The sequence below is a fragment of the Nyctibius grandis genome, chromosome 10, assembly GCF_013368605.1.
Source record: "Nyctibius grandis isolate bNycGra1 chromosome 10, bNycGra1.pri, whole genome shotgun sequence".
Lineage (NCBI taxonomy): Eukaryota > Metazoa > Chordata > Aves > Nyctibiiformes > Nyctibiidae > Nyctibius > Nyctibius grandis.
The window spans coordinates 504,831-530,956 of NC_090667.1; the positions used below are offsets into that span (position 1 = coordinate 504,831).

General features: G+C 40.9%; 1 protein-coding gene across 4 annotated transcripts; it reads right to left on the reverse strand.

Annotated features, from left to right (window-relative positions):
* Nucleotides 1-25,670, reverse strand: RBM27 (RNA binding motif protein 27). 4 transcript variants are annotated; one of them, XM_068408680.1, is made up of 21 exons: nucleotides 25,473-25,670; nucleotides 22,878-22,996; nucleotides 21,921-22,045; nucleotides 19,487-19,578; nucleotides 18,714-18,907; nucleotides 17,620-17,877; nucleotides 16,846-17,079; nucleotides 15,499-15,633; nucleotides 13,266-13,415; nucleotides 11,289-11,436; nucleotides 10,860-11,013; nucleotides 9,409-9,672; nucleotides 9,160-9,288; nucleotides 8,176-8,298; nucleotides 7,557-7,631; nucleotides 7,283-7,447; nucleotides 6,767-6,871; nucleotides 6,469-6,660; nucleotides 4,421-4,507; nucleotides 3,857-3,967; nucleotides 1-3,216 (listed from the first exon to the last, which is right to left on the reverse strand). In XM_068408680.1, the coding sequence occupies exons 1-21, from the start codon at nucleotides 25,529-25,531 to the stop codon at nucleotides 3,130-3,132; spliced, it is 3,006 nt and encodes a 1,001-aa protein (XP_068264781.1). In that variant the 5' UTR covers nucleotides 25,532-25,670; the 3' UTR covers nucleotides 1-3,129. The 4 variants fall into 4 exon arrangements, with proteins under 4 accessions (XP_068264781.1, XP_068264780.1, XP_068264782.1 ...); XM_068408679.1 differs by having other exon boundaries at nucleotides 19,487-19,593; XM_068408681.1 differs by lacking the exon at nucleotides 13,266-13,415 and having other exon boundaries at nucleotides 19,487-19,593.
* Between the last annotated feature and the right edge of the window lie 456 nt (nucleotides 25,671-26,126).

A 26,126-nucleotide genomic window follows, 5' to 3' on the forward strand; every position in this document is an offset into this window, starting at 1 on the left:
TTGTAATTTTTTTTTGAATGGTTCTGCTGTCCAATTTGCGTTAGAATTTTCTGTCTTTTCTAAATCTTGAACCATTCCATGGTATATCTTTATTGCAAAAAAGTCAACATGCATCTTAGAAATTCAGATTGTAATCAATAAAACAAACATTACATATATGATTTTAAATGTATAAACAGTTAGAAATTCAACAATATCTCCTATTATACTATTACACAAGTTCACAATTTGTAAAAACTATAGTACAAGTTTACTATACACCAAGAGGAACTTTATTCCTTTTCACATGATTTTGCTAAAACAAGTGGTGTTCTCACAACAAGCAGGCAACTGTTTTCAGATTCATCTTTTCAGCTCTCGAGTTTGTTCTGTTCTTTTTGCTTAGGTTAATTCAACAACGAAAGGGCGATAATTCTGCCTAACAGTTTCTTTTCTCACCACACACTCTTGTCAGTGTTCGTACCCCTAGGTCAGACTGGTACCACCCCATCACACCTCGCCTGCACACACACTGGCTGCTGCACACGAGTTACTCTGTTGTGTTGTCGAAGGTACTCTATAGTACACAGGAATTTCACAGTAAAGCGCTGCCATAAAATAAACTAAGCTGTACTGTCACGTTACCTACTAAAACAAACAACCCACCCCAACCCAGAGCACCCCAAACAGTTCAATATGGCCTCGGATACCCTAAAATACAGGGAGATCCATCAGCTTCGGCACAAGGGAGTCACCTTCCAAGAGCCTTCCTCCCCTCACCCACCAGCAGTCAGATGCCGCTGCACTGCCCATCACTCCAGCTCCCCATAACAAACAGCACGGGGTGAGCTCAGGGGCACAACTTGCCTTTGTGCCTCAGCGTTTAGACATCACGTTTGGGATGGCACTTGAGGGTTGGTGTAGTGTAAAGGGGGGCAAAACCCCCCAGAAATGGTATGGAGCTCTCCCAAACTCACTAAATAAAGCTACCGTCCTCGCTCCCCTCCTCTCTCGCCCAGCCCAAACAGCCAGCGTGCCCCTGAACACAGTGTGCCACTCAGGTGTCACTCCAGAGCTAAAACCATATGAAAAGGAATCCCATTCTATGCGTGTCAAAGGCTACTGCAATTTTTCTTACAGCTTCATTCATTCACTGTAGTTTTCATTTTCCAAATACAAAAATACAACAGTTCTTATTGAAATCTATACGCTGGTAGTTTTAGTACACAAAAAAAGCAAAATATTTACAAAATTATACAGTTTAAGAAAAAACTCTGTACAAAAAAATATATAAATCCTTTTGTTCCCTCTATCATTTTTTTAAACTGTCAGGACTCAAATATGTTTGTTGCAATGGATCTTTCGAAATATACACTGACTGAGCCACAGACATTAAAAAAAAACATTAGAGATGATGGGAGAAAAGCAAGACATTTTGTAAGTATGCAGGATTGGCTTCCCCTCGTTTCTTCATGTCTGTAATTTAGCCCCAGTATGAGCAGGGAAGTCCCAATTACACAGAGGTGAGGTTTCGACATGAAGAGACAGAATACTGAAAGATATATTCCCTTCAGCTGACACGGAAATAGAGAATCGGACTGGTTTGACTTTGATACACCACCACGGCAAAAGGACGACAGAGTCAGGGGCCTGTTCACCCAAAGGCATGCTCGACTGCGTGTCACTAGCTGAGTTCAGAGCCATCTAATTTAAAGGTTTTGATGTATATTTTTCTTCAGTCGGGAACTCGCTGGCTAATACACTGTCAAACTAATTATTCAAGAGGAGAGCCTTTTTGCACCGACATTCTGTTTATTTTGTATCGAAACGTACATAAAATGTACTGAAAAGTGTACGGTACAAAGGGACAGAGTCAAGGAAGATGCCTACGAGGTAACACGTCCATGAACCCCAAGAGCTGCGCAGCAGTTAAGATACATGGCTCAAGCATCTGAACGTGTTGTCCTCATTTCTGTCGTAACACACCCCATTTCTGGGGGGGGAGGGTGTGTTTTTAAAATGGTACAACAATAAGGCAACTGAGAACGTAATGGAGTTCATCTTAAACGTGTCTGAACAAAATTACATTGGAGATTAATCAAGAACCCTCCAAACCAGCTCTGAACGCTCCTCTGAAGCCTTACCACCTCAAGCACTGGTTTAAGGCCAGCCCTTGAGCAGCACACTGACCTCCTGTTGGCTAAAAAGCATTTTGCCTGAATGCTTCATGGATTTGGTCTGAACATGAACAGTCGGTATCAGAGAGAGAAGGAAGAGTTCCTACGGGCTGGTAAGCTGCTGCCAGTCCAGGTGTTTTTCTTTCGAGGAAGTATGAAACTCATTACGTTCATACTGACAAATACTGAAATGCAGTAAACAGACTAACTTAAACTTGAACCTTACACTGAAACTACAGAAGAAAATCAACAGGGAGTGAAAATTCACTCAAATATGTGTCATTGCTAATGTTTTCTGTGAAGCAGAACTTGAAGAAACAGAGTGAACTGAACGATATTATAATAATACCCTGTTAAATTGCTTCTTCCATCTCCTCTCACAAAAAGCAGTAGAACACAGAAACCATGTGGCTTTCAAACATATTGAAATGAATGATTTATGAATCTAGCCACAAGTCAGTCCTACAATAAGCCATTCCATATGAAATAAAATGCTACCCTTTTTCAATTAGCAAATGAGGCAATTTTTTTCTTTCATAACATTTAATGAAAGTTTGCGTCTTTCCCCCAACCCCATAATATTGCTAAATAAAACCTGGAGTATCTTTTCAATTATAAACTAACAAATCAATCACATTATAAAAAACCCAAAACAAGGTAATACAGGTGACACAAAAAGAGGACAAGAAAATACTAATTCTTTTTCCCCTCTCTTTTTTTATCCTTCTTAAATAGAAAAAAATCACCACCCTGGTGAGCTTGATAATTATGTAAAACGTTACTGGGCCTTTGGCTAGCTTAGTATCACAGCTCTATATCCGAAATGTTTTTGTAACAAACTTTGCTCACTTTAAATCTTGTGGTTTGAAAAGAAAGTAAAGCTTTTTTTTGGCTCATCGACTTCCTTAAATAAATGTTTAAAAGATGTAGCTTGAACTATATTCCTAAAATAATACATTTCCAACGTCAAGTTTCATCTTCTCCACGAACGGGATTCATCCTCATCTTCGTCGTCATCATCATCATCTTCGTGCAAAAATAAATCTGAGGTTTCAGTCTCCTAGATGAAGACAAGACATACTTTTAAACAAAGAAGTTCCATGCTGCGTCCTAGGAAACACGGCACACAACACAGCATCAGCTCTCCTTTACATCAGGTTCTTGTTTACCGAGTATCTCCCCAAAACACACACAATTACGTTCAACAAGTTTTACGGAAAGAGCAGCAGCCTCACACATCAAGAAAGGAAAAGAAAGCCAGACTTGAAAGGAAGCAGGAATAAACAACCACCCACCCGCTCTGAAACAACAGTTTAAAACTGTGTTAAATGCCCAGATGGAAAAACCTTTAAAAGCTTAATGTGTTCCTAATTACAGGAAAGGATACACGAAACTTATCCTACAGTGGAGCACTAATACTGTGAAGTAAAAAGATGAGCAGCCTGCATATAGAGAATGTGAGGTTTATTTTCATAGCTGACAAACCAACATCCCATCCAGAATGTGCTTCACCCCTCCCCTCACCTTTTCCCTTTTTTAAAATGTGGAAAATGCACCTGACCGTTCAGAAACAGTTAAGTTTCTGGTTTGTAAAAACATCTTTTATGACATTTCTTCAATAAACAGAAAACTGTACCCTAAAAGAGCTCTTAGCTATTATAGTCCACAAGAGTGATTAGGTCATTAACATATTTTCATACCTCTTCCTTAGGCTCCTCTTCCTCGATTTCTGTGGACACAGAGGGTACCTTAGGTTTGTACCATGATATCTGTAGCTTTCGGTCTTTGAACCGGGATCCTTGGTTAGCAGCCTAGATTGTATTTTAAATGAACAGATTTTCAGAAAGAGGATCAAGTAGATTGCCAACAATGAGCTAGACCCAGTGAACATCATGCAGATTCACACCTGAAGACCTCAAACATATAAGCCACAATCATCCACTTAAGTGTTCCGAAAGCAACTTCATCCAAACCCGAATCTGCTAAACAGTGCTCACCTACCAGCAACCTGAAACGACTAACAGAGCTCCGAGCTCATTGTGACAATGAGCCTTTACCAGCAAAAGACCTATGTCACTACTAAGGTAGACAGGAGGTGTTTCCCCCTTTAGTGACACCGTGTGCAGTAGAACAAATACCCACACGACCCAGCTCAAAGTAGTGGGATTCAAGCCTGGTAAATTTTAAGATACAAAGGCAGATACAAGAAGTTAAAAATTCTTATTTTAGAACGATGAAAGAAACATATCCATTATTCTACTTACATTCTCAGCTTCTGAGCGAGATTTAAAAGTTAGAACAATACTTAATGGGGAATCCTCTTCTTGAAGGTCTTCAATATCTCCAAATTTCTATGAGAGAAAAATCAATTAGAAAAAGTAGTAATATTCTCCCTCAAAAACACGATTGTCATGTGCTACAATTGCAGTGTACTGAAGTGCCACTGAAATCTTATTTTTTGGACAGAAAAGCGAGAGCCAAAGAAATCTCAACTGCATCATCCAGAAATACTGCAGCATTTGCACTTGTATTTTGGCAGAAAAGCTCAGATTTATTCTTATTCTGATAAGTGGAGCTTCATTTTGCAGGATGAAAGGAAATAAGTGTATTAATTTAAAGCTCAGAAGTGAATTCTTTGAATTCACTATTTCCCTTATTCTCTTCTGCCCTTCATTGTTGTACTTTTTAGATCTGTTAAGCAAGTCCTTCAGAGCTCATTAATTTGCAAAAGAGATTTCAGTAATAGGAATCAAACTTCGTTATAGAGCTCCTGAGCACGTTCTGTAAGTATACTACTGGGAGGAAGAAAAATATAATCTAGTATGGCTAGATTAACAAAAAGTCTGCATTTTTAGAATTTATATACTGCATAACGGTGAAAATTGGAACAGCAGCAGCAATGATAGTTAAATAGTAAAAAAAAAATGCCAAAACAAACAAAAAAAGGCTTTATGCATGGAGTACAAGCAGCAGCAAAGAAAATTGTAGTCAACTTCAGATTTAGTATGAATGGCAGAAGTAGTTTAAAAGCCAGTAAGACAATAGGTTGAGTAACAGCACTAGTTGTTTGTAAAAACTTTTACTTGTTTTACCAGCTAAAATGTTCAAAAACATGAAATCTCTCAGAAATACAATTAAAGATCTTTCTAAAAAAGGCACTCTGGTCCCCTCTCAGGGCTGTTCCCAGGGTTCCCAGCACTGTTACCATGTCATGAAGCAGGCTGGTTTTTTTTTGATCAAACCACACAACATGTTTCACTGAATTTCCCTAATCAAAGCAGTCGTGGTGGCCTCTAACCTTCTGATAAGCAATGAGGCCAGAGCAGAGAGCACCAGTTCCCCAAAGAGCAACGCTTACCCCACTGTATGAAGAACTGTGAAGTTCTCTGCTCCCACTCAAACCAGAAACAAACAAGCTTTCAGATTACCAATTATCCTGAGAACTCTACTGCCTTTCTGTATCCACCTCTAAAGGGCAGGATTCTACAGAATTAGTTTTCCATATCAGTCACCTGCTATGCAGGGAGCATCCAGAAATACCAAACTGTCTTGATCAAGCTTAGGTTTCATGCTGGGTCTATTTATGAAGTATTACATGATCTCTCTGAGAAGTTTACTAGCTTTGCATATGAAAACATTTCATTCTGAAAAGAGTAACTGAGGGAAATGTAAAATCAGTTTTTCCTTTATTATGTTAACTCAGTTATGATGCTAACACACCTGTTAGCTTACAAACTAGCAAGCTACTTGCTCTGCCATGAGTTTGTAAATAAATTTAACTCCCTTGAAATCGATGTCCTATTTAGCAAAACAGTGCTTTGCTTCTTGAGCTAGAGAGAAACAAGACAAAATGGCATGAACTGCTGATCTGAAAAATGAATTGTAAACAGAGAGAGGCTGATAGGTATATTTCAGCCTTCTAAAGTGTTTTAAACCACTTTAATGCAGAATTAATAAGAGTAAGCCATTTAGCTTTGCCTATTAAAAGAATGCATTGGGCAACTATTGTACAGCAGCTATAAAAGACATTACATTTACACCCTTGATAACTCTTGAAACTTTGCTTATCGATAGCCTGTTCCATGAATTCAGGATAACATCCTTGATTTGTTTGCACTAACAGAAACAAAAAGACTTGCATCTTCAAGAATTTGGAAGAGAAACAGTTATTTACAAAGTCCTTAGCATGCCTCTCTTTGCAAGGAAGCACACATCCAGGGTGTTGGTTACCTACTTAACCTCAGATTTATAGCTTGGCCACAATTCTCCTCTTCAGGTTTTTGTTATTTTTTTAATGTGACCTCATACTTACAGAGAAGTGCTGTAACAATTCATCTTTTTCCTCTTCAACGAAGCCTCCAACTGCTAGTGCTTTGGGACGATGATCCACCACCATATGATTCAACATGCCCCTTCCTCTCCCACCACGACCCCGTCCTCGTCCTCTGCCTTGGGCTGGCACTGTCTTTCCTCGACCAACAGGCAGAATGCCTAAACGGGCAGCCTGTTTAAAGAAGGCAAAGAATGTACAAAGTCATCCTCAGTTTGAAAGGATTTAAAACATTTATGTAGCATAAATACATTAAAAGCATCAATCCAGACAAACTCACCTCTACTTGTAACTGACTGAGCTTTTTTCGCAGTTCAGTTGTGTCTTCCCCAGAAGAGAGTCTCTTATGAAAGTCCAGCTCTGCATCTAAAAGTTCCTTTTGTGCCTTAGAGAAAAAGGTGCAGAAAGAGAAAGTGAAAAGTGGAACTGTAATGTGTGCTTTACTGCTTTATTCCACTTCTTCAGCAATGTGTTTATGTAAATGATACAGACAGATCAGCACACAACAGCCATACTTCCCTCTAAATTCAGTTTAGTTGCCTCCATGCCCCTCCCTCAACCCCTTTTTCAAAGGGCCCAGAATTCTCTGCTTCAGAATTGGAACAAGCCTGAATGAGCTACATGCAAAACTAGGTCATCCGAGTTTCTTACAGCCATGGCTTGCTTGGCCATGGTTCACTCTCAAATCCAAAATACTGCTCGGAAGTGTTTTGATCTAATGTTGCTGCATTTTTAGGACATAATATTAGAAACAGTTACAAAAGACAGGCAGGCAAGTGTCTTGCACAATAAATACCTCTGTCTTGGACTTTAATTTTGATGGTGTAGAGGTTGCAGATGAAGTTTTTAATTCATCCTTTAACTGGGATATTTTTCCTCCTAGTTCTTTTAAGGTCTTCATTATTTCTGCTCTCTCTTCTGGTTTCATGGCCTTATTTTTCTCCAGCTTGGATATCAACATCTATGTATTAATAAAAGAGCAGGAATATAAAATTCCATGAAAAACAACACTGAGCAGACAGGTATCTACAAAATCAGAATGTATTTACTAGAAGACATTCCAGACTTACCTTCTGGCATTCTATTTGTTTTTCTAACATCTCCTGCTTCTTTTTCCTCATGTCTTGTTGGAGTTTCATTGCCTCCTATATGAGAAGAAAATTCTTTCAATCAGCAAAAAGCAGTCTAGCATCATATGCACTCATATATACCATATTTTCTTCTTCAAGCCATAGAAGTGAAGGCCATGATGAAAACCACTAGTCTGCAAAATGCACAAGTATAAAGTGTATCTGATCCAGAAAAAAAACAATAAACACTTGCTAACTTTCTGCTGTGAAGTACTCTACTAAATTTTTGCCCCCTTCAGACACGTGTTAAGAAACATACCCTACGATGTGATTTAAGTGTCTCATACCTGCAGAGATTAAAATCAGAGAAATGCCTCAAGAGAACCCAGAAAAACCACACACAACCAAGAGTGTCAATTAAGCCATCTCAAAAGGAATACTCCCTTACCCATGATTAATCTCAATGTGCATGTGCAAGATAGTTTGATAATGATGACATAAACTACACTAATGTAGAAAGCTACACAGCAATATTTGAGGTTTAAGTTGCCTATCAAACCCTTCTTTATAAAGTACTTTGATCGCTACCCTGTCAGTCAGCCAACGAACAGTACAGTACCTGTTTTTTTTTAAGGGCTTCTTGCACATCGTGAGGTTTAGACCCTGCACCAGGCTTCATAGATGTCTTTAAGTTTGAAGAACTGTAAACCATTTTTGAGTGGCTTGCAGAAGAAGGAAACGTCTGAAATAATAAACACACACACAAAAACATGTAATAGCTTAAAACGCATGTGATATACCATCAATGAATTTTAGAGGAATGTATTCTGTGAAACATGAACACAAACTTCCAGATTTATGCAATGAGACAAAAAGACCAAGGTAATTAAAACACATGCATAAAGGCATCGGTCTAACAGTTAGCTTGCTTGGAAGCAATCAGCTTAAATGCTTGTTAAAAGGATTTCTGCAAGAGACTTTCCTTCCCGCTTCATCCAAAACTCCCTCTGTGTCCTGACAGCCACTAGGAAGACCACTGACGCTGATCTTCCACATCTGCGTTATATTCAGCTTTGCAGTCATGGTCTAACATCACACCTCCTGATCAAACAGGGCAGCAAAAGTCACCTGCATACCTCCTGTCTTAAAAGGACGACTTCTTTGTGGCCAATAACACATACTACACTGTGAAATCAGTGTGAATTAAACTGTATCAGCTTGAACGCTTCGCAGAAGTAGTCTATAAGCTTCTAGCACTACTGTTAAAGCACAGCATAAGCTCAAAAATCACTGGGAAAGCAATTAGATCTGCCTACAAAAAGCTGACCTCACATACAGGCTGTCACATTTGTTTACTATGAAGCACTGCCAAAAATATTTTGTGCTACTTAAAATCCTGATACTTTGTTTCTGAAGTCATTGTCCCTATAAAACAGCTAATGACACTAGGAAGAAGTGACTGACCATGGCTGCACGGAACGTTAGTGAAAAGAAACAGAACCAACTGGGAACAATTCGCAAGTCCTGTTTGCTAGTTCCTTCTCAGCTAACAGGCCAAAGCTTTAACTGCAGGGATGAAGATGGTCAGCCTTCATAAACGTACCTGAGAGTCCTCCACCGCAGCCCCAGGCTGGCTTAAGTCAGGCTGGTTTCCACCTGCTGCTCCAAGACGACGTTTCACTGGGACTTTATTAAGGACATAGGCACCAGATGCCAGTGGTTTATTCATCACCTGTGTATCGATAGATATTAAAAAGTGAAAGATTATGTACTCTGCTTTTTTGAAGTAGCAGTCACATAGGAACACTGACGACCTTCACTGCTCCATCCCTAGTTTACAATAGCACAATACCTTTGACAGATTGCTATGCATTGTTACAGCTGGACTCGTGGTCAGGGCTTGCTGCTGAAGGTGAAGCTGGTGATGAAGAGACTGTGGGGGTGCCTGCTGCTGTTGTTGCTGCAGCAATGCGGGCTGCTGTTCGCTTTCTCTGTGCCACAGCACCCTGATAAACCGATTGTTCAGGACTGCCTCAGTGCTGGAAATCGCCTTCCTAGCCTCCTCGTTAGTTAAGTACTGAATTAGAGCAGCTTCAGGGTCATTCTGGAAGGCAACCTAAACCAAAAGTTCATTAGAATCCATTATTTCTCAAGGAAGAAAACATCTCAACCAGTAGCAAACCAAACTACAAATAATCTGCATTAATGAATGGGATATCCAATGATATTAACAGCTCAAAATACAGGTAAACAGTGTATGTCATTAAACCCAAGTACCTTTCTGCAAATATTACACATACTTGCAGTAAGGCCTATATGCAGTAAAATAAAATAAAATAAAATACTCCTCCACCAAATAGCATCATATATTCAGAGCACCGTGAGCTGCCACTGGGGTATGACTGAAGAGACCCTAGCGCTGACTCGAAAGCTCTTTATTCTAACCTGCTGAAAGAAGACTGCTGTCTGAGGGTGGACAAGGCATAGGCTCATCACATTCTCAAAGAAGTATTATCTAAGTCTTAAATAAGACTATTTTTCTCTAAAAATTAATCACAGGAATAAAAACGTATCTTGGACTTTCCAGTATAATGACTGAGATAGCATGTTTTAAATGCATTATTTCATTATCGAGGTGCGGAAAGCACCACAGTACCTTTTGGGCTAGGACATAAAATTATCAGCTCAAGAAATACAGAGGCTTTCCAGGCATCTGTCTTTTATTCAGACCTCTAACCAAGGACTTAAGAAGCAATTGTTCTGTCTAGAAAAATAAATGGAAATTAAATGCTATTTTCACCATGTAACTACCTGTGTTTTGCTTATATAGTGCTTCTCCCCTTCTTACAGTACAAGGAACACCACTGAACTGGAGCCAGTTCTAGGATGCAAAGTGGCAATAAACTGATGCATATAAAGGCTCTCCTGTAGCATCTTTGTCAAAATCCTGACTATGAAATACTGTAGGACTATGATACAAGACAGAAATTGTTAGAAGATCTCTTTCAAAAATTACACACAAGGTGCTCAGAAACTGGAGTTGGTTTAGATACTGTTACACCTGCAAGCCTTTCCAATGTAATAAGACCTCATGAAGGCAGAAGCCAACATACTTTTACAGAATTAAAATAATAATAATACAGGGTAGACCAAGAAAAGGTTTCTTTGAATTTGATTATCTACTCTCCCACTTAGCCTCCACTAAGATTTCCCAAGGAATGCAGTTCAGCTGCAATATTCAAGGCGGCTTCAGGGAAAATAAAATACCCACACACAGGCACAAAACTGAACTTTGTTTTTTACCTGAATGTTTACAATAGTCCCAAATTTGCTGAAATGTTCATTGAGCTGTGTAATATTGTTCAATTCTGGTGGAATTTTTCGAACTTCTAATTTTGTATTAGTATACTGATTCTTTTTCAAAAATCCTGGCTTATTCTGGTTGTTATTTGCTTGCCTAGAGAAAATGAGAACAAGATAGTCATTTAGATAGGCATACAGGTACTTAAGGAAGGCAGCAAATGTTAACACACATTTAACTTTTATTTTTCTCATAAAAAGTATACACTCTAGACATGAACAAAAAGAGTCACCACCAAATATTTAGTCTCCATATTATGTGGAACAGATTTTCTGACCCAACCAGCTCAAATTACAGGGGCTAGTGATATTCACAGCACTGATAGCAGTAAAGGGCATTCCAATTAGTCAACTGCAGTTGTTAATTCTTACTTTCCCAGCCACGGTTTCTTTAATGGTGGACATTCCATGCTGCTTGGAGATCTTTTCCTGCTGTCTGGTTCAAGGACCACTCTAGTTACATTGCTGCTATTGTTTGTAATGGGAATGGGAGGTTCAGTCTGGATGATAATATTGGCAGCTGGAGGGAAGGAAAAAGGCCTGTGTTATTCACCATACATCAGACATCAGAACAGCTAAATAGGACTGAGTTTAAAAACAGACAAGTTAGGAAGACTTTATGAAGTTGGGCAGTTTTGTTTATGAAGTTACTTCAGAGATCACTTGCTAACCTAACTAAACAATTTGAGTAAAACATTTTGTCCAGCCAGCAGGGATGAGATGTTGACCTTTAAGATTAGTATTAGCTTGAAGAAACAAAGATAAAACTCCATCTTCCAGGTACTGAAAATTCAGATTCTGCAGGAAAAGGAAAAAAAGAGGGGTGAAAAAAAAAAAAAGGAGGAAAAGAAACAAGGCTAGGTTCCCAAACTTCAGGTTAGAGTCCTGCAATGTGGCATGGGCTGAAAAAACAACCAGCTTTCCCTGTATTAAGCCCTGACAGTGAAAAAGCAACCAAGAAGCCATTCCTCCCACTGCTGTCCCCTTGTCATCCCTCCATCCAGTGTCAGCAACAAACTGCTAATTAAGCACAACTATTGCATGAAATTATACTCTTGGAGACATTAAAGTTTGAAGCAACTTCAACAAACACACAGCTAAAGCACTGGATCACAGTTTGCCAAGCATTTATGTACGACCTTTTTAAGATTATGCTATTGCTGTTAGTCTCCTATGTATGCCAAACAGTCAACTCCTAAAAAGAAGTCTGAGTTATAAGTCAATTTTCTATGGTTTTTATATATGCCAGAGCTCTGCTGATTACACTGGGGAGGACAAAGACTGGGCACTTTCGGGCATAGTTTTAATCTTACTTTGGAGGATGATTTTAGAGTAAACCTTTCACACACGTGACAAAGACAGTAAACCAAGTGGTGTGAAGCCCCACGGCTGAACGCTCACCCATGCCTTACAGCTGGAATGGGTTCTCAGAGAGAATCTGAGGGCCAGCAGTAAAGCCCCAACCCCGCCTTTATGATGCTCATTAAGATGAAAACAGCAACAGCAATTTCTGCAATAATATCTAACCACAGTCTTTATAGGATGAGTCACTGGAAGGAAATATTGGAAAAAAAAAAATCTTTCTTATCTACTGAATAAGAAACACTGAAATTTAACATCTTTTCTTTTAAGGATTGGGGCAGGGAAAGCAGGAGGGAAAAAGAAAGTTCTGCTAACAGAACAAAAATTTCTTTGAAGAGCCTTGACTTGTTCTCTCCCCTAAAAGATATTTTGTACATGTCACCACTAAGAGACTACACCCACGCCCATCCAGTTAAGGATTCAGAATTACTTAAATGCAGACTGGGATTTCCATGGGCTAGGAGAATTAGAACGCTACCTGCAACGTTCATTTTAGAGAGAACAGAGTCAGACCATCGAGTACAAAAACAGGCCACAACAGTTCCCCTCTTCACTACCATCACAACAGCCAAGGCGAGTACTGTAGATCATCACCTCTGTGCCCCAGGTCCTAAACATGCCCTTGGCACACCAAAAGCAGCCTTCAGACTGTACTGCTTAAAGCCATCTTTCTGCACTATTTTTCTTTCTAGATGCACCCAGCACCTGCAAAGTGCCTTCACAGGCTGAAGAAGAATAAAAACCCACCCACCCACCCAACCAACCCCTTGTAACATTCCCAAGCCAGTGCTTATTTTTAATCAAAAAGGCTGCTTTGACTTTAATATGGTCACATTAGCATGTTAAAAAAGGTAGAGATGTCTGAAAATTGCTCTGAAATACTGGATCAGTGAGAAAAACTATTGCTTTCAGCCTGAAAAAGGGGAAAATAAGTGTTGACGGACTTGGACAAAAATAGCAACAGCAATGACTAGAAACCCTTCCTACCTCTTGGATTTGTATCCATCTCCCCAGATGTTAGGCCAATTAGATTTGGACGCTGCGTTTGTGCTCTCGTAAAGAACTGTCGATACTGAGATCTACCAGCACTGGTAATACTAGGAGCTTCAGGGTTATAGCCATCTGGCTCATATGTATCTATAAAAAAAGAGAGAAATGAAAGAATTTTTTAAATGAGTTTAAGACTCAGGGTTAATTTTCCTTTAAGGAAATGCATGGATGTGCAAGAATCAGAAGCTGTTTCGGATGAAGGGAGAAGAGAAAAGAGGTCGTACAGCCAATATGTGACGCCATTTAAAACCCTCAGCTGAACTTTTCGCCCAAGTCTACTGGGCATATTCTCTGTTGGTTTTTAATCTGATTGTTACTGTTTGTCAGAAGCGCATAGGTCACAATAACGGAGTATTGCTGATGAGCTGCCTGAAAAAGGAATGAGGTGCCTGTATGACAAACTTCACAACGTCTGACAGTGTTTCAAGGGGAGCAACAAAAGATTTAGTTTGAGCATTCATTCTGTAGGGCCTAAGATGCAAAGAGATTTTCAGTCTTTGCTGTCCAACAGTCTAGTTTACTTCAGAAAAGGATTCTTGGGGAAGAACATACTTAAATGATTCCAATCAAAGAAAGCTGAGAAATCAGGTAATTTGACCAATACTTACCTATGAAGTTATCTTAATTTATGTAAGAGTGAGATTATCTGCCTAGCTCCAGTAAGGCACTAATGATTATTTTAATTAAAAGGGGTAACCATGAGAACACAAGATGAAAGAATTGACTCATATTGTTCCTCCAGACCAAGGTCCAAATCAAGGATGATGCATTTTTCCAACCATAAAAAGGAAAAATTATACAAGAACGAATAAAGTCTATGAAAAGCCTCCACAGAAAACACACTACATCCTGGATCAGAAATGAATGCCTGTGCAAGGGGACTTGACAGACTTGAAGCACTCTGAATTTAAGCTCCTTACTCCACAGCAACAATGAAGACTCTACAATTTAGAACAGATGCCCCAGAATTTCAATACTGATGTTTTACAGTTTAGCTTCAGACTCTGCCAAGAACTTTCATTAACCTTGCATGAGCTGAACCACAAGTTCCTCCTCCATGATTTGGCATACAATCGATTCCAAGAGGGCAACCAGCAGCTGTTACCATAACAGTCCAAGAACAGGACGTTAGAATCTCCACAGATGTTCTGGAGAACAGGATTATGTAGTGCAACTGAAGGCAGCGATGCCCTGCGAGCTAAGAGCCAGAATCACCCATTAGAAGAAGTTCTGAAGCTGAAAGAATCAGCTGGTAACATCTAGATGCCTGACAGCATTTGGAGATAACTGAACTGATTATCTAACAAGGTATTTGAGTGACTGAAGTTCTGAAAAGCACGGAAGTCACAAAGGCAATGACATGGATCATGAACTAGAGCCCTCCTTCGAATAAAAATCAGAATATTTATATAAAAAAAAATCCCAGACAGGGGTAATATAAAATATTGACATTTAATTATCTTATTTTGCTCAGTAAAACATGGAAATGCCATTACTCCTTTCATTATCAAAGAAATATAAGCTTTGTTGGATTTAAATTGAGCAATCCAGGACTCTCCAGGTATTTTGCTATTTCCCCTCATAAAACCCCCCTTTTTAAAAATTTGAGCTCTGTTAAGGAAGATGGACATGTCCATTGAAAGCCATCCATTTCTTTTTTAAGTTAGAAAGCTAGAACTGAGTGGATTCTGGAAAAAAAGAAAGAAAGAAAGTACTAATGTATATGAAGACTGTAGAGACTATTGTGATACACAGCTGGGGAAAAAAAAACCTCTCTCTGTCATCTGTAGTAGCCAAAACTGGACAGGAATAAAGACCAAGTTAAACAGTAATTACGGGTTTGCAGATCCATCTTTTGCCTACTAATGTTCTACTAAACAGCTTGAAGATGAAGGGATCCCTTTCTTGTGCAACAACCTTATTGCTTTGAGCATATGAAACGCAAACGAAGCTCCCCACCAACGAACTGTCCTCAGACAGTGACAGAACACGACTGCTATTCCACACAGTAACAGCAGATGATGCACTGACCACGAGGAAAGCCATCAGACTTCTTTTTAGATTTGTATGTACTGGAGGAAGACAGGGGTAGTAATTTCTAATCACACATCAACAGAGGAATTTTAAAATTTATATCCCAAGTATATTTTAAAAAAAGATATTTGCTTACGTTCTGATACTGTATACAGCAGGTTCTGGGGTAAAGGAGGAGGTAGTCTTGCTCCTACGGGTGCAAGACTGGGCACTGCACTTGTCCCAGGCTGGTCACGATTATTTATCAAACTTGACTGTGTTAAAGGTGGTCCTACAATGACAGCACAGAATAGATCACTAAGACTTATAACCCCACAGATAAAATGTGCAAACAGTTCAGTGCAATTTGTTTATGCCTTGCTTTGAGCAAGGTCAAGATTGTAAATATTTACAATCCCGCTACAGTAAAAGTAAGTTGATAAGCCCCGCTCAGGTAAGTTACTCTGATTCCAACACCTTTTCTCTTTCCCAGAAAAGACAAAGCTTTAAAAAAAGAGAAAAGAAAAAAAAAAGAGGATAAAAAGTCTTTTCCTCCCCAGAGGTTTATTATTGTCAAAGCTCACATTAGCTAAAGCAGCTCCTCCCTCAGCTCTGCCATGGAGAATCAAGGCTTGCTCAGAGCAAGAGATTCTATCAGCAACATGTAGATTACAGTTCTAAAACAAGAACTACAGGGCAAAAGGCATTCACAGACAAGGGATTTGTCTAGCTATTTTTGCTTTGTTTGCACCATATACGATACATACATTCCTACTTACTATATGGCCAAAAAAGGATGATGAGTGACACTACACAACCTATCAGGACACGAGGACAATCAGAGACCACTCAATAGCAAGCCAATTCCACCCACTAAAAGGCTCATGCAAAGTTTAGGTTTGATCTTATAAAATTATTTCTCATCCACAGCTGCTGCTATTTGATATAACTATCACAGCATGTATTGTGTTACTGGAATAGAGAGTACTGAAAGAGTAACCACATAGCTAATATTCTATTTCTTCATAGAATTTACACTATAAGATGCAGTAAGATAACAAAAAAGGCTAAACAGTCTCAGAGATCACTGTTGAGCTAAAATAGATCTTCGATGTATCCATTACCTGCTACTAAAAAGCAATATATAATACAGCACAAACACAGAAATTTATTATAACTTTTAGAAGATTAAATCTCAACATTATTGCATTAAGAAAAAAAAAAGCTCGTAATCCAATAGTGATCAATCCAAACACCACCAGGGTTATGAGATAATCTGAAAGACACTCCGCTTCCCTGCCAGATTTATCTAATTCATTTTCAACTGCTGGGAACATCATGTTTTACAAGCTGATTTTTCAGAATTGTTTTGGCAATATTTTAAATAGCAAATGGCGAGCAAAGAAACTTGAGCTCATTACTTTGAATACACACAGATCCTCCAGAAACGGCCAAAATTTTAACTTGGTGACATAAAGAAACACAGATCAATGTTTTGACCTACTTGGTATGGGAAGGACAACAGGAGGGGGAGCCTGTGGATGACCCTGCGGAACTGGCAACCTCATATTACGAGCTGGACCTGGCAAAGGTGGCAGAAGCATACCAGGAGGAGGAGGAAGTCCCGGAGGTGGTGGAGGAAAAGGAATCATACTTGGCAAAGAAACTTCATCTACTACTAAAGGATCATTTCCATGATCGAACTGGCAAAGATCACCAAGTACACAAAATCCTCGCTCTGCAAAACAGAACATTTAACAACCTTTTCAGGGAAAAAAAAAGTATTTGTCAGCAATCTGTAGCATCTCAGTTTTTGCTGGAATTTCTTACTGAAGAAAACATGCAATCACTGATCCAACATTACATTACAGATGAGGTTGCAAAATAATTCAAATTAGAATAATCTTCCATAAAAGCATGCAAACACACATGCATCCATCATAAAAGCTGCCAGGGAAAAAAGTCAGAAGTACCACCTGTTTTACATTAAACACATGTACAGCAATCTTCATCAGAACTGCCAGTGGTGGAAATATTTGCCAAGCACATACAGAATTGTGAACAAACTCCATATGTTCTTATCCAGCAACTGTCAGATTAGAACTGCTTCCAGTAAGACTAGTTATTTCCCCAGTAAAATATAGGTCATATATGCATCTTTTACATACAAGGTATACTCCACATGCTACTGCATTTTTACTGGCTGCCTACATTTAGTGAATACCTAAAAAAAAAAGTCACAGAATAACTGAAACAAGGTATGAAACTGAGAGTTTACCATCATAATCTCGACATCTTCTTTTAGGAGGAGGGTTTCTGCCAAACGAGCTGGGATTGCTGTGATTGTTATAGAAATTTGACCAGCTCTCTGTTGTGGTTTCAAGATGGTGCGCAGGTGCAATTACAGTAACAGCAGTGGGAATAGATTGTGCAGAGGAATACTGTTCAGTAGATTTACTGGGAGACATGGAAACTGGATTATAGGAGCCTTCAACATCATTTCTTTCACTCTTGAATTTTGATCTCTCCCGGTGCTCTGTTAAAAAAAAAAAAAAAAAGGTAAATTCCATGCTTTCTTCTGTATATCAGAGCCCTGAAAAAAAGATACTACATAAGAGTATAAACATTTCCTTAAATATCCAGTATTCTGCATGCTAAACTGTTCTTGAAGGAACTTAGTCTTACCAATGGAAAAAGAACTAAATATAATGCAAACAGGGTTTTAACTTCAGGAATCTAAATGTTTTCTTCGCAAAACACCCATTCATTCCTCTACTCCTTATTCCATTCTGGATTACAGCTTTCTCCTTTAAAGCAGAAAGAGATGGGGGAAAAGCCTGAAACAACAAACCTACTCCCCACCCTTAACTAATGTGGTCTCAACATGCATTGAAATCCGCTGTAATCTGTGCCTCTTATTTTTCCAACCGACCTGAATTAGCCCGAAAAAACCAACAGATCACATGGTAACCACCTTCAGTTACAAATAAACCTTCTCTGAAAAATACACAGTAACAAAGTGAAAAAGAGCGTAACACTATTGTGCAAAAAGACAGACCTTTGGGAAAAAAAAGAAAAGAAAAAAGAATCAACATCTTTGTCAACACACACAGCACAACAATATCAGCCACTGATATCCACAGGTATACACCTGTGGATAAATTAAGAGGTTAGCAAAGAAGAAAACAATCCCTTTAATTATTCTACTCTGAAGAACAGCATCTTAATTAATAGTTTCAGGAACACAAAGTTCTCAAAATCTGCTCCAACTACTTAAGGACATCCACAGCCTGGTAGACCGTACAGTACGTAGGAGCCACCACACATCACTGACACCAGATGTTCTCCTAAAGCAGCACCTTGGGTACTCACCAGCGCTTCTGCTTGTATCACGGTCTTTGCTTCTGCCCCTGCTGCGGCTACGGCTTCGACTTAACCCTCTGCTTTTACTACGACTTTTACTCCTGCCACGTCGCCAGCCAGATTTCTCTCTGTACAGGTCACTCCTGTCGTAGTATCTGTCATAGTCCCTCCATTTTCCATCATCTCTCTTTTTCTCTCTGGTTCTAGAAAACACACATGTAGACCACGTTTATGAAAAGAGAAACCAAATGAAAAATCAAGCTTGCAACAAGACACTGTTCATCCTTCACATCCAACTTGGACAGCGAAACATTCAACCCAGTATTTCCCAAATGACACAGAACAGCACAGAATCTCAACGCTGAATCACTAATTCGAGAAACCAGCAAGGGGAGGACTAAGAAGAATTGGAAAAGTGAAAGAGTTAGACAACCAAAACGGAACACGTTTTAAAAGCAATGTTGACACTGTGTGAACAACACCCCCCCCCAACCCCTACCCCCTCCAATGCTTTTCATTATATAACAAGGGAAAGAATGGAATTGATGACATTCCTAGCTATTAATGTTTGAAAAACACTGTCACTCTTTCAGAAGAGACCAACTTCTAGTGGAGGGTTCTCACGCACATGACCGGCGTACAGGCAATACATTGCAGATAGAGAAAAGGAGGAAGCAAATCACTATTTTAATGAAAAACCACTACCTACAAGGTAAAAATCCACAGTTAAAGATTGCCAGCAAATACAGAAGAATATATTAATATTTTGATTCAAAACTAACCTTTGCTCACTAGAATCTGCACGGCTTCTCTGCGGACTGGAATACTTCTTTTTCCTGCCATCCCGCTCTTCTTCAAGTGACTCTTGAAAATTCTGCTTAAGAGACAACTACCAATCAAGGATAAGTATTACTTTTTTTTTAATGAAGAAAATAAGACCAAGATTTAGTTCAAGTTACAGTTAGCATCCCATATAAAAGCAATGCTTAGGTATTACTTGCACAGAATACTTAAGCACTACAAGTAATCAAGTGCTAGAGGTTGTTGGGCTTTTTGTTTCAGATCTTTCATGTTTTTCTGCTGAGCAGATGCCCCAAAATAAAACTACTTTGATATTTTCTTTATAAACAGGATTCATGAAAGACAAGTTCTCTATTCCATTAGAGTAAGCAATTCTACAAATAAGGTATTTTCTGAATCTCATAACTGGAACACAACTAAGGAGAGTTACTAGTTTACACTTTGAAATAAATGCTTTAAAACAAAAAAGACCTGTTTGCATGGTTGAACTCGCCACATTTCTTGCTGGCCTCAACAAAAGCAGTTTCAGAAGTCTGTCAGCTATACCACTACTGTAAATCACTGAACCCATGTTGTACTTTTGCTGCCTTTGCTGCCATTTTACACTGCTTAGAAGCTACTGTAAATTTGCTGGCAAAAGTTCACACGCAATAGTCTAAAAGATTTTTTCCAATTAAGACAAAACAAAAAGGAAGGCTTCCTGCATCCTTGTTTAGGATTATCTGGGGAGAATTGGTAGAAATACTCAAGACTTGGCTTGACAGGGCTCTGGATAGCCTAACCCAAGGCTCCACTTTCACCATCAGGTTGTACCACACGGTATCCGGGTCCCTTCCAGCCTAGCCTCAGCTATGATTCTGCGCTTGTTTCGGTTTGTGTCCTCCCTTTGCACGAATCACGGAATACACTGAGCTATATGACAAACCATCTAGGCCCTACTGATGTTGAAATAGCTCCTTAATGTCCTCATCCTGTAAAATTGTCCCATAAAGCTGTCCTAGATACCTTCTTTTGCCTTATTCCCATCCCCAACCCCCAAAACCTCCCCCTTTCCCCCCCACCAGAGCACTCGTTAAGTCAACTGAAGGTAGTTCTAAAAAAAACATTTTATAAATTATTCCAGTAGTTTGAGAACTGATTGGAAAACTATTAAAGTGAGAGACTGGTATAGCTGCAAATGATGAACTTCCATCAGCAATGCCACTTCCATGAATTGTCATGATAATTCGAGTCTCATTCTCAGATAAAAAAAGGACATAAGAAAGAAAAAACTAAATAGCAACTCTAATTTAAATCAACTGATGAATCCCATTCTGTCAAACAAGGACCTGCATCCTGCAATACAATATCATACAGCTTTGTTTTGGTTGAGCGACAGATTTCGATTGCAATTATTTGCCACCTTCATGACCATCCACCAGTTTTACTTCCGAAGACAGAACAAACAACTCCAGCACAGATTTTCCTTCATGTTATTTTAGGCTTACAGACAAAGGCACAGAGCTGAATACCTATTTAGAGTACTTTTCAGGGAAAAAAAGCTCCCCATGGTCCCTTTATAAAGACAGCAACAGTTTTTGCTCTTAACACTGCATGACGTGAGCATCCCTGGAGTGAGGGGAAAGGACTAGAATTTTATATATACTCTCTGACTTTATTTGCATCTTTCCTATAGTGATTAAAACACATATTCAACCTAAAGTATCTTTGCAAACTGTGATCAGAGTATTTGGAAATAAAGCACATTTACTTCTACAGCAATTTTTTCCCCAACTCTCTCTCAAAGTTGGTACATTAGGATGCTACAAACACAGAGAAGAGGTCTCTTCTCTTGGAAAATTACCAACGTTGAAGAAAAAACCCCATATATCTTAGAAAAGGGATAGCAGAGGATTATACAATATACAAAGAGATTTAGACAACTATGGAAATACTACTTTGCTTTTCTCAAAAACTTGTTTTCAATTTTGTCAATAAAACTTAAAAACAAGATAAAAGAAAGAACTGTTGGCAAATGAATGCTACCTCACTTGCCACCATATTTCACTGATTTTAAGTATTACAGAAAACATTTAAAATAATTTCTATTTCTCATAGACTATACAAAACTGGAAAGGGAAACGTTTTGTTCTTCGCCCTCTCTTAAACCCTTCCAAATCATTATCAGCTCGTATTGCCAGGGACGTCTGAATAGGATTTTGGAATGCTATTACTCTAGATCAAAGGCAGACTCTACAAAGGGATTTTAAAATGTTCTTGTCTGAATGGTCACCTTCCATTTTCCTTCAGAGGCACAGAGATCGTAAAGATCACTAATCACAACAAAGTGGATTTTTCTTTCGCATTTTGCCTCACAAATGCACGGGATGGCTAATTTGAAAATTAGAGGCAGGTCGACTGAAAAAATAACATTACCTCCTCCTTGATGACTTCTTTTTCCTGACCTGCAGGCTTCGCTTCTACTTTTGTGGGTTCAAGAGAAGGAAGATAACTCTTTGTGTACAGACTTTCAAAAAGTTTATCTACAAAACCTGAAGTTTCTGTGGATAGAGAACACAAGAAAATATTGTTATGTATTGAATTAAGGGCACTGTTAGATTTACCAGAGAAGTCCCTGAAAAAAGTCATCCAGGTGGACTGCTTACAGCAGCAGCATCTAAGATGAATGAACAACAGTTCCATTCAAGGACCTGGAATTACATTTGTGTAACTTGAGGTTGTTTATTTAGACAAAGAAAATAATCAGGTGTATCAAAGAGAAACAGAGACTTTTCCTTCAATCACATTTACAACTTTTAAATGTTCTAAGGGGCAAGTGTGAGAGAAACTTATGATCAAGGAACAAGCCCACAGTTATTCCACTAGCTACAGTTAGCACTCTCTTTACGGCGATTTTTATGAGAGTAAATCATTCATAGACAACTAATCATCAATTTAACATCAGATCACAAAAAATGCACAATAACTTCCCCAGTGAGTGTCAGAATTTCAATTGTTTAAAACCCCGAATTTGAAGCAAATTGCTATGAGAAGCTCACCAGAAGCCTGAAAGATTAATACGGGCCATGTTTTCAGAAGTTATCAAACATCTGTCTCAGAAACTTCTGGAAGCATGACTGATAGTTTAAAATGAAATTGCTAGTTTTATTTCATAGGATTTCCTCCCACCCACCATGAATAAAACCAAGCTACACAAATTCATCTTAAGATTTTTTTTTTTAATCACAAGATCTTTATTCCTTCACACTCTGTAAGAAATACTTGATCCACAGATAACAAGTACTTTGAAGGCAACAACGGTGCATCATCCTTCCTCCTCCCCCCAACGAAATGAACAGCACCAAACAGATAAAGCAGTGGAGAGCACAGTACCTTTTTGCAGAAAGACATCCAGCTGATCAGCACAGAAAGCTTTCAGCTCTTTCTCCGGTTTGTCTTTCTTGACTAACGCCACAACATAGTTGGCTAAGGCTGAGGGGTCTGCGTCACATCTATTGAGAGAAAGAACCACTCTTGATTCTGAAGTATGCCAAACCCCCGTGTTGGACAATCCCTGTCACTGAAGAGCCACCGAAGAAAACCTGGCAACACCCGTCGGATGCTCTTCTGACAGCTGGCACCAACACAGCTGCGCTGGGACGACTGGGCCAGCAAAGTTTTTTTTCAATTATAGCACAATATTTCGGTTGCCTTGTGACCACCCCCACCCTACCACACCTGATGACGTTCCCACTCTTTTGCTCCCTCCTGAGCTTTGCTTAGGAAAAACTACCTCCTCCTTTTTTACAGTATTAAAGTGGTTTTAAAGTATTAAAACATCACTACCATGAAAAGCAGTTCAGAAAGATATACCGCAAAATCACATTTTAAATATGGATGAGATACGTTCTGTACAGGTTAACTTACTGTGCCTAACACACTGGGGCTTTTCTTTCCCAAGGACTACTTCCAGACCTACATATTTCACAATAATCCTTTAACACTGGTAAAATGGCTAAAGGGGTGCAATTATTAATACACATTCACTATCCGCACTACCTAAGCTCTTATCCAGCTTCGTGAAGGCCAAAGATAGCCATCTTTGTGCTGCAACACTCTGCCACTAATCTTTAAATTGGATATTGCTTTTGATTCCAGTATTCAGCTACTAGAAAAACACTCAAAGTATGAATGAGATTAACAGTGTTAAATGATTAAGCAATAGCTCCTCATTTTGCCTCTCTCAAGAGGTGCAGATGCAAGCTACCAGATGGCAGGTAGGAACCTAAAACAGCTTGATGATTTAAAATTTTTTTTTTTTTTAAAGATTAACATTTAGAGAGGCAATTGTGTATTTTCTAAGAACATTAACTATGGAAATAGAAGGTAATAATATAAAGTATATAGACCTCAAAATAATCTCAAGAAAAAAAAAAGAGAAAACAAACAAACAAACACGCAAAAAGCCACGCAGATGACAACTAGTTAGAGAAAAAAATCCTCATGAGCACCCAGTCAAGCAGCTCTACTCCAAATTAGTTTGCTCACTGTTTCTGACATCCGATGAAAGCCATGTTAAATGTAGCAATTAACAACAAAGAAACCACAAATTTACAGATTTTACAATTCTTACACACCACTCACAAGAAGAAATAAACTGTATGCAACACATTCGGTGCTAGTGCCCGCATGCAACCGGCTATAAACCTTCAATTCGAAGTAAAGGAGATGGTCCATCACTTTATAACCATTCCCGTTCCTTTCCCCATATATCAGTTTCCCTCAGGCATCACATTACACTGTGCGTTACAGGAGCACGTGTAAGGTGTGTACACTCCTCCAGGTTAACCCATTTTGTATTTTCACTCCTGAATTCTCAACTGTGAGGACCGACCAGCGAATTCTATGCTCCTCTGCCATGAGCCCTCGTCTCCAACTCACATCCCTACAGCGCGGCTCAGATACCAAAGGAATGCTGGACAGCACGGCAGAAGGTCGATTGGAATTGGCAGGGAACGGGTAGGAGCAAGAGTTCCAGTCTACACCCTTTCAGAAGGATTTGACCAAGTATCAGAGAGAGCTATGATCTTAAAAAAGAATAAAGGAAAGTCACGAAGACTTTTCAAAGGCCTGCTGCTTAATGACTACAACTGAGTAGTTCTAAAGCCTATTTAAGATACAAAAATGGAAAAATATCCGTAGAAATATCCGTTATCTACACATTGTAAATGTACGTCCTGCAACTTCAAACGGGTCTTAGTTTTACACTGTGGAACCTATACGGCTATCTCATTACTGACAAGTTAGCTTCCCTTAGCAGACCCTTGCTGCAGACAAACCTCCGCGAACACCTCCCTACACCCGCGTCGCCAGCGTTCAGCCTGCGTGCGAGGTGCTTTTCAGAGACAGGGCAGCTCCCACCACCAACGCAACCCCCCGAGACAGCCCTCTCCCACCGCCCATAAACCCCGAGTCAAAGCGCCCTCCCAGAGCCCTCTGCCGAGGGCCGGGCAAACCCCCGGCACATCCCCCGGCCGCGCTCGGCTGTCCCCGCCGCTCCCGGGGGGAGGCGGCTGCGGACGAAGCCCGGGCGCGGCGGAGCAGCCTGCGGGCCCCGGCGCGGGGAGCAGACGGGCTCCGCCGGGGCTTCCCGCGGCCGACGCGCAGCCTTGGGGACAAAAGGCCACGCTGCGCGCAGCGGCCCGCGGCAGGTCCCGGCCCTCGGCCCCAGCCCTTTAACCGGCTCAGAAGCGCTGGCCACCGGGCGAGCCACCCGCGCGGCTGCGGGCCGGGCCTTGCCACGCTCCGCGGCCTCAGGACACGGGGCTGCCCCGGGCTCGGGGCGCCGCCGCGGCGGGCCGAGGGAGGGCAGGCGGGCAGGGCCCCGGCCTCCGCGCCCACCTGGCAGCGGGAGCCGCCTCCCCTCACGGCGGCCCGGCCCTGCCCCTGCCCGCCGCCCGCGACCGCCCTGCCCCCGCCCGCACTCACATCGGCTCCAGCAACTTGGCCAGCCAAGACTTGAGAGCGTCCACGTTCTCTATGATCATGGTGGCCCCGCTGCTCCGCCCGGCTCCGCTCTACACCGCTGCCGCCATCGCCGGCCCGGCCCGGCCCGCTCCCCGCAGCCGCCGCTCGCCCCGGCCCCTTCCCTTCGCCGAGGCCTAGTACAGGAACTAGCCGCCAGCCCGCGACGGAACCTGCTGGGCTCAGCTGGGGCGGGACCAGGCCGCCGCTCACCAATCAAGCGGCGGCACTCGTACGCCGCGAGCCAATAGCAGCCGCGAAGAGCCCGTCCCGAAGGTCAGCGAGCAACCAGCAGGGTAGGTGGAGCGAGCACACGAACCCCGTGCGACAGCTTTGGGGGTGCTCTTAAAGGGGCCGCGCGGCCCGGCGCCGGGCAGCCCGCCCAGGTGGCGCCCCCAGCGGCCCGGCGGAGCCGGTTTATTTTCCCCTTTATTCAGGGTTTCCGCGGGGGAGCCCCGCGCGCGGGGAGCCCCGCCCGGCCGCGGCGCGGACCCGGGTCTTTGCGCTGGCAAACGCGGCCGCAGCGACGCGCCCCTGCCCGGCACCGCCGCGGGGCCTGGGGGGCTGCGCACTAGGGCGGTTCCGCTCCCGCCGGGCACGGGAGGAGAGCGGGGCCGC

Coding starts and splice junctions, on each gene's coding strand:
- RBM27 (XM_068408679.1), bottom strand. CDS start 25,531: ATGATCATAGAGAACGTGGACGCTCTCAAGTCTTGGCTGGCCAAGTTG. Junction 17,080..17,619: donor AAGATGTCGAGATTATGATG/GTAAACTCTCAG, acceptor TCTGTTTTGCAG/AGCGAGGATTTTGTGTACTT. Junction 15,634..16,845: donor TGTTGTCCTTCCCATACCAA/GTAGGTCAAAAC, acceptor CTGTCATTGTAG/GACCACCTTTAACACAGTCA.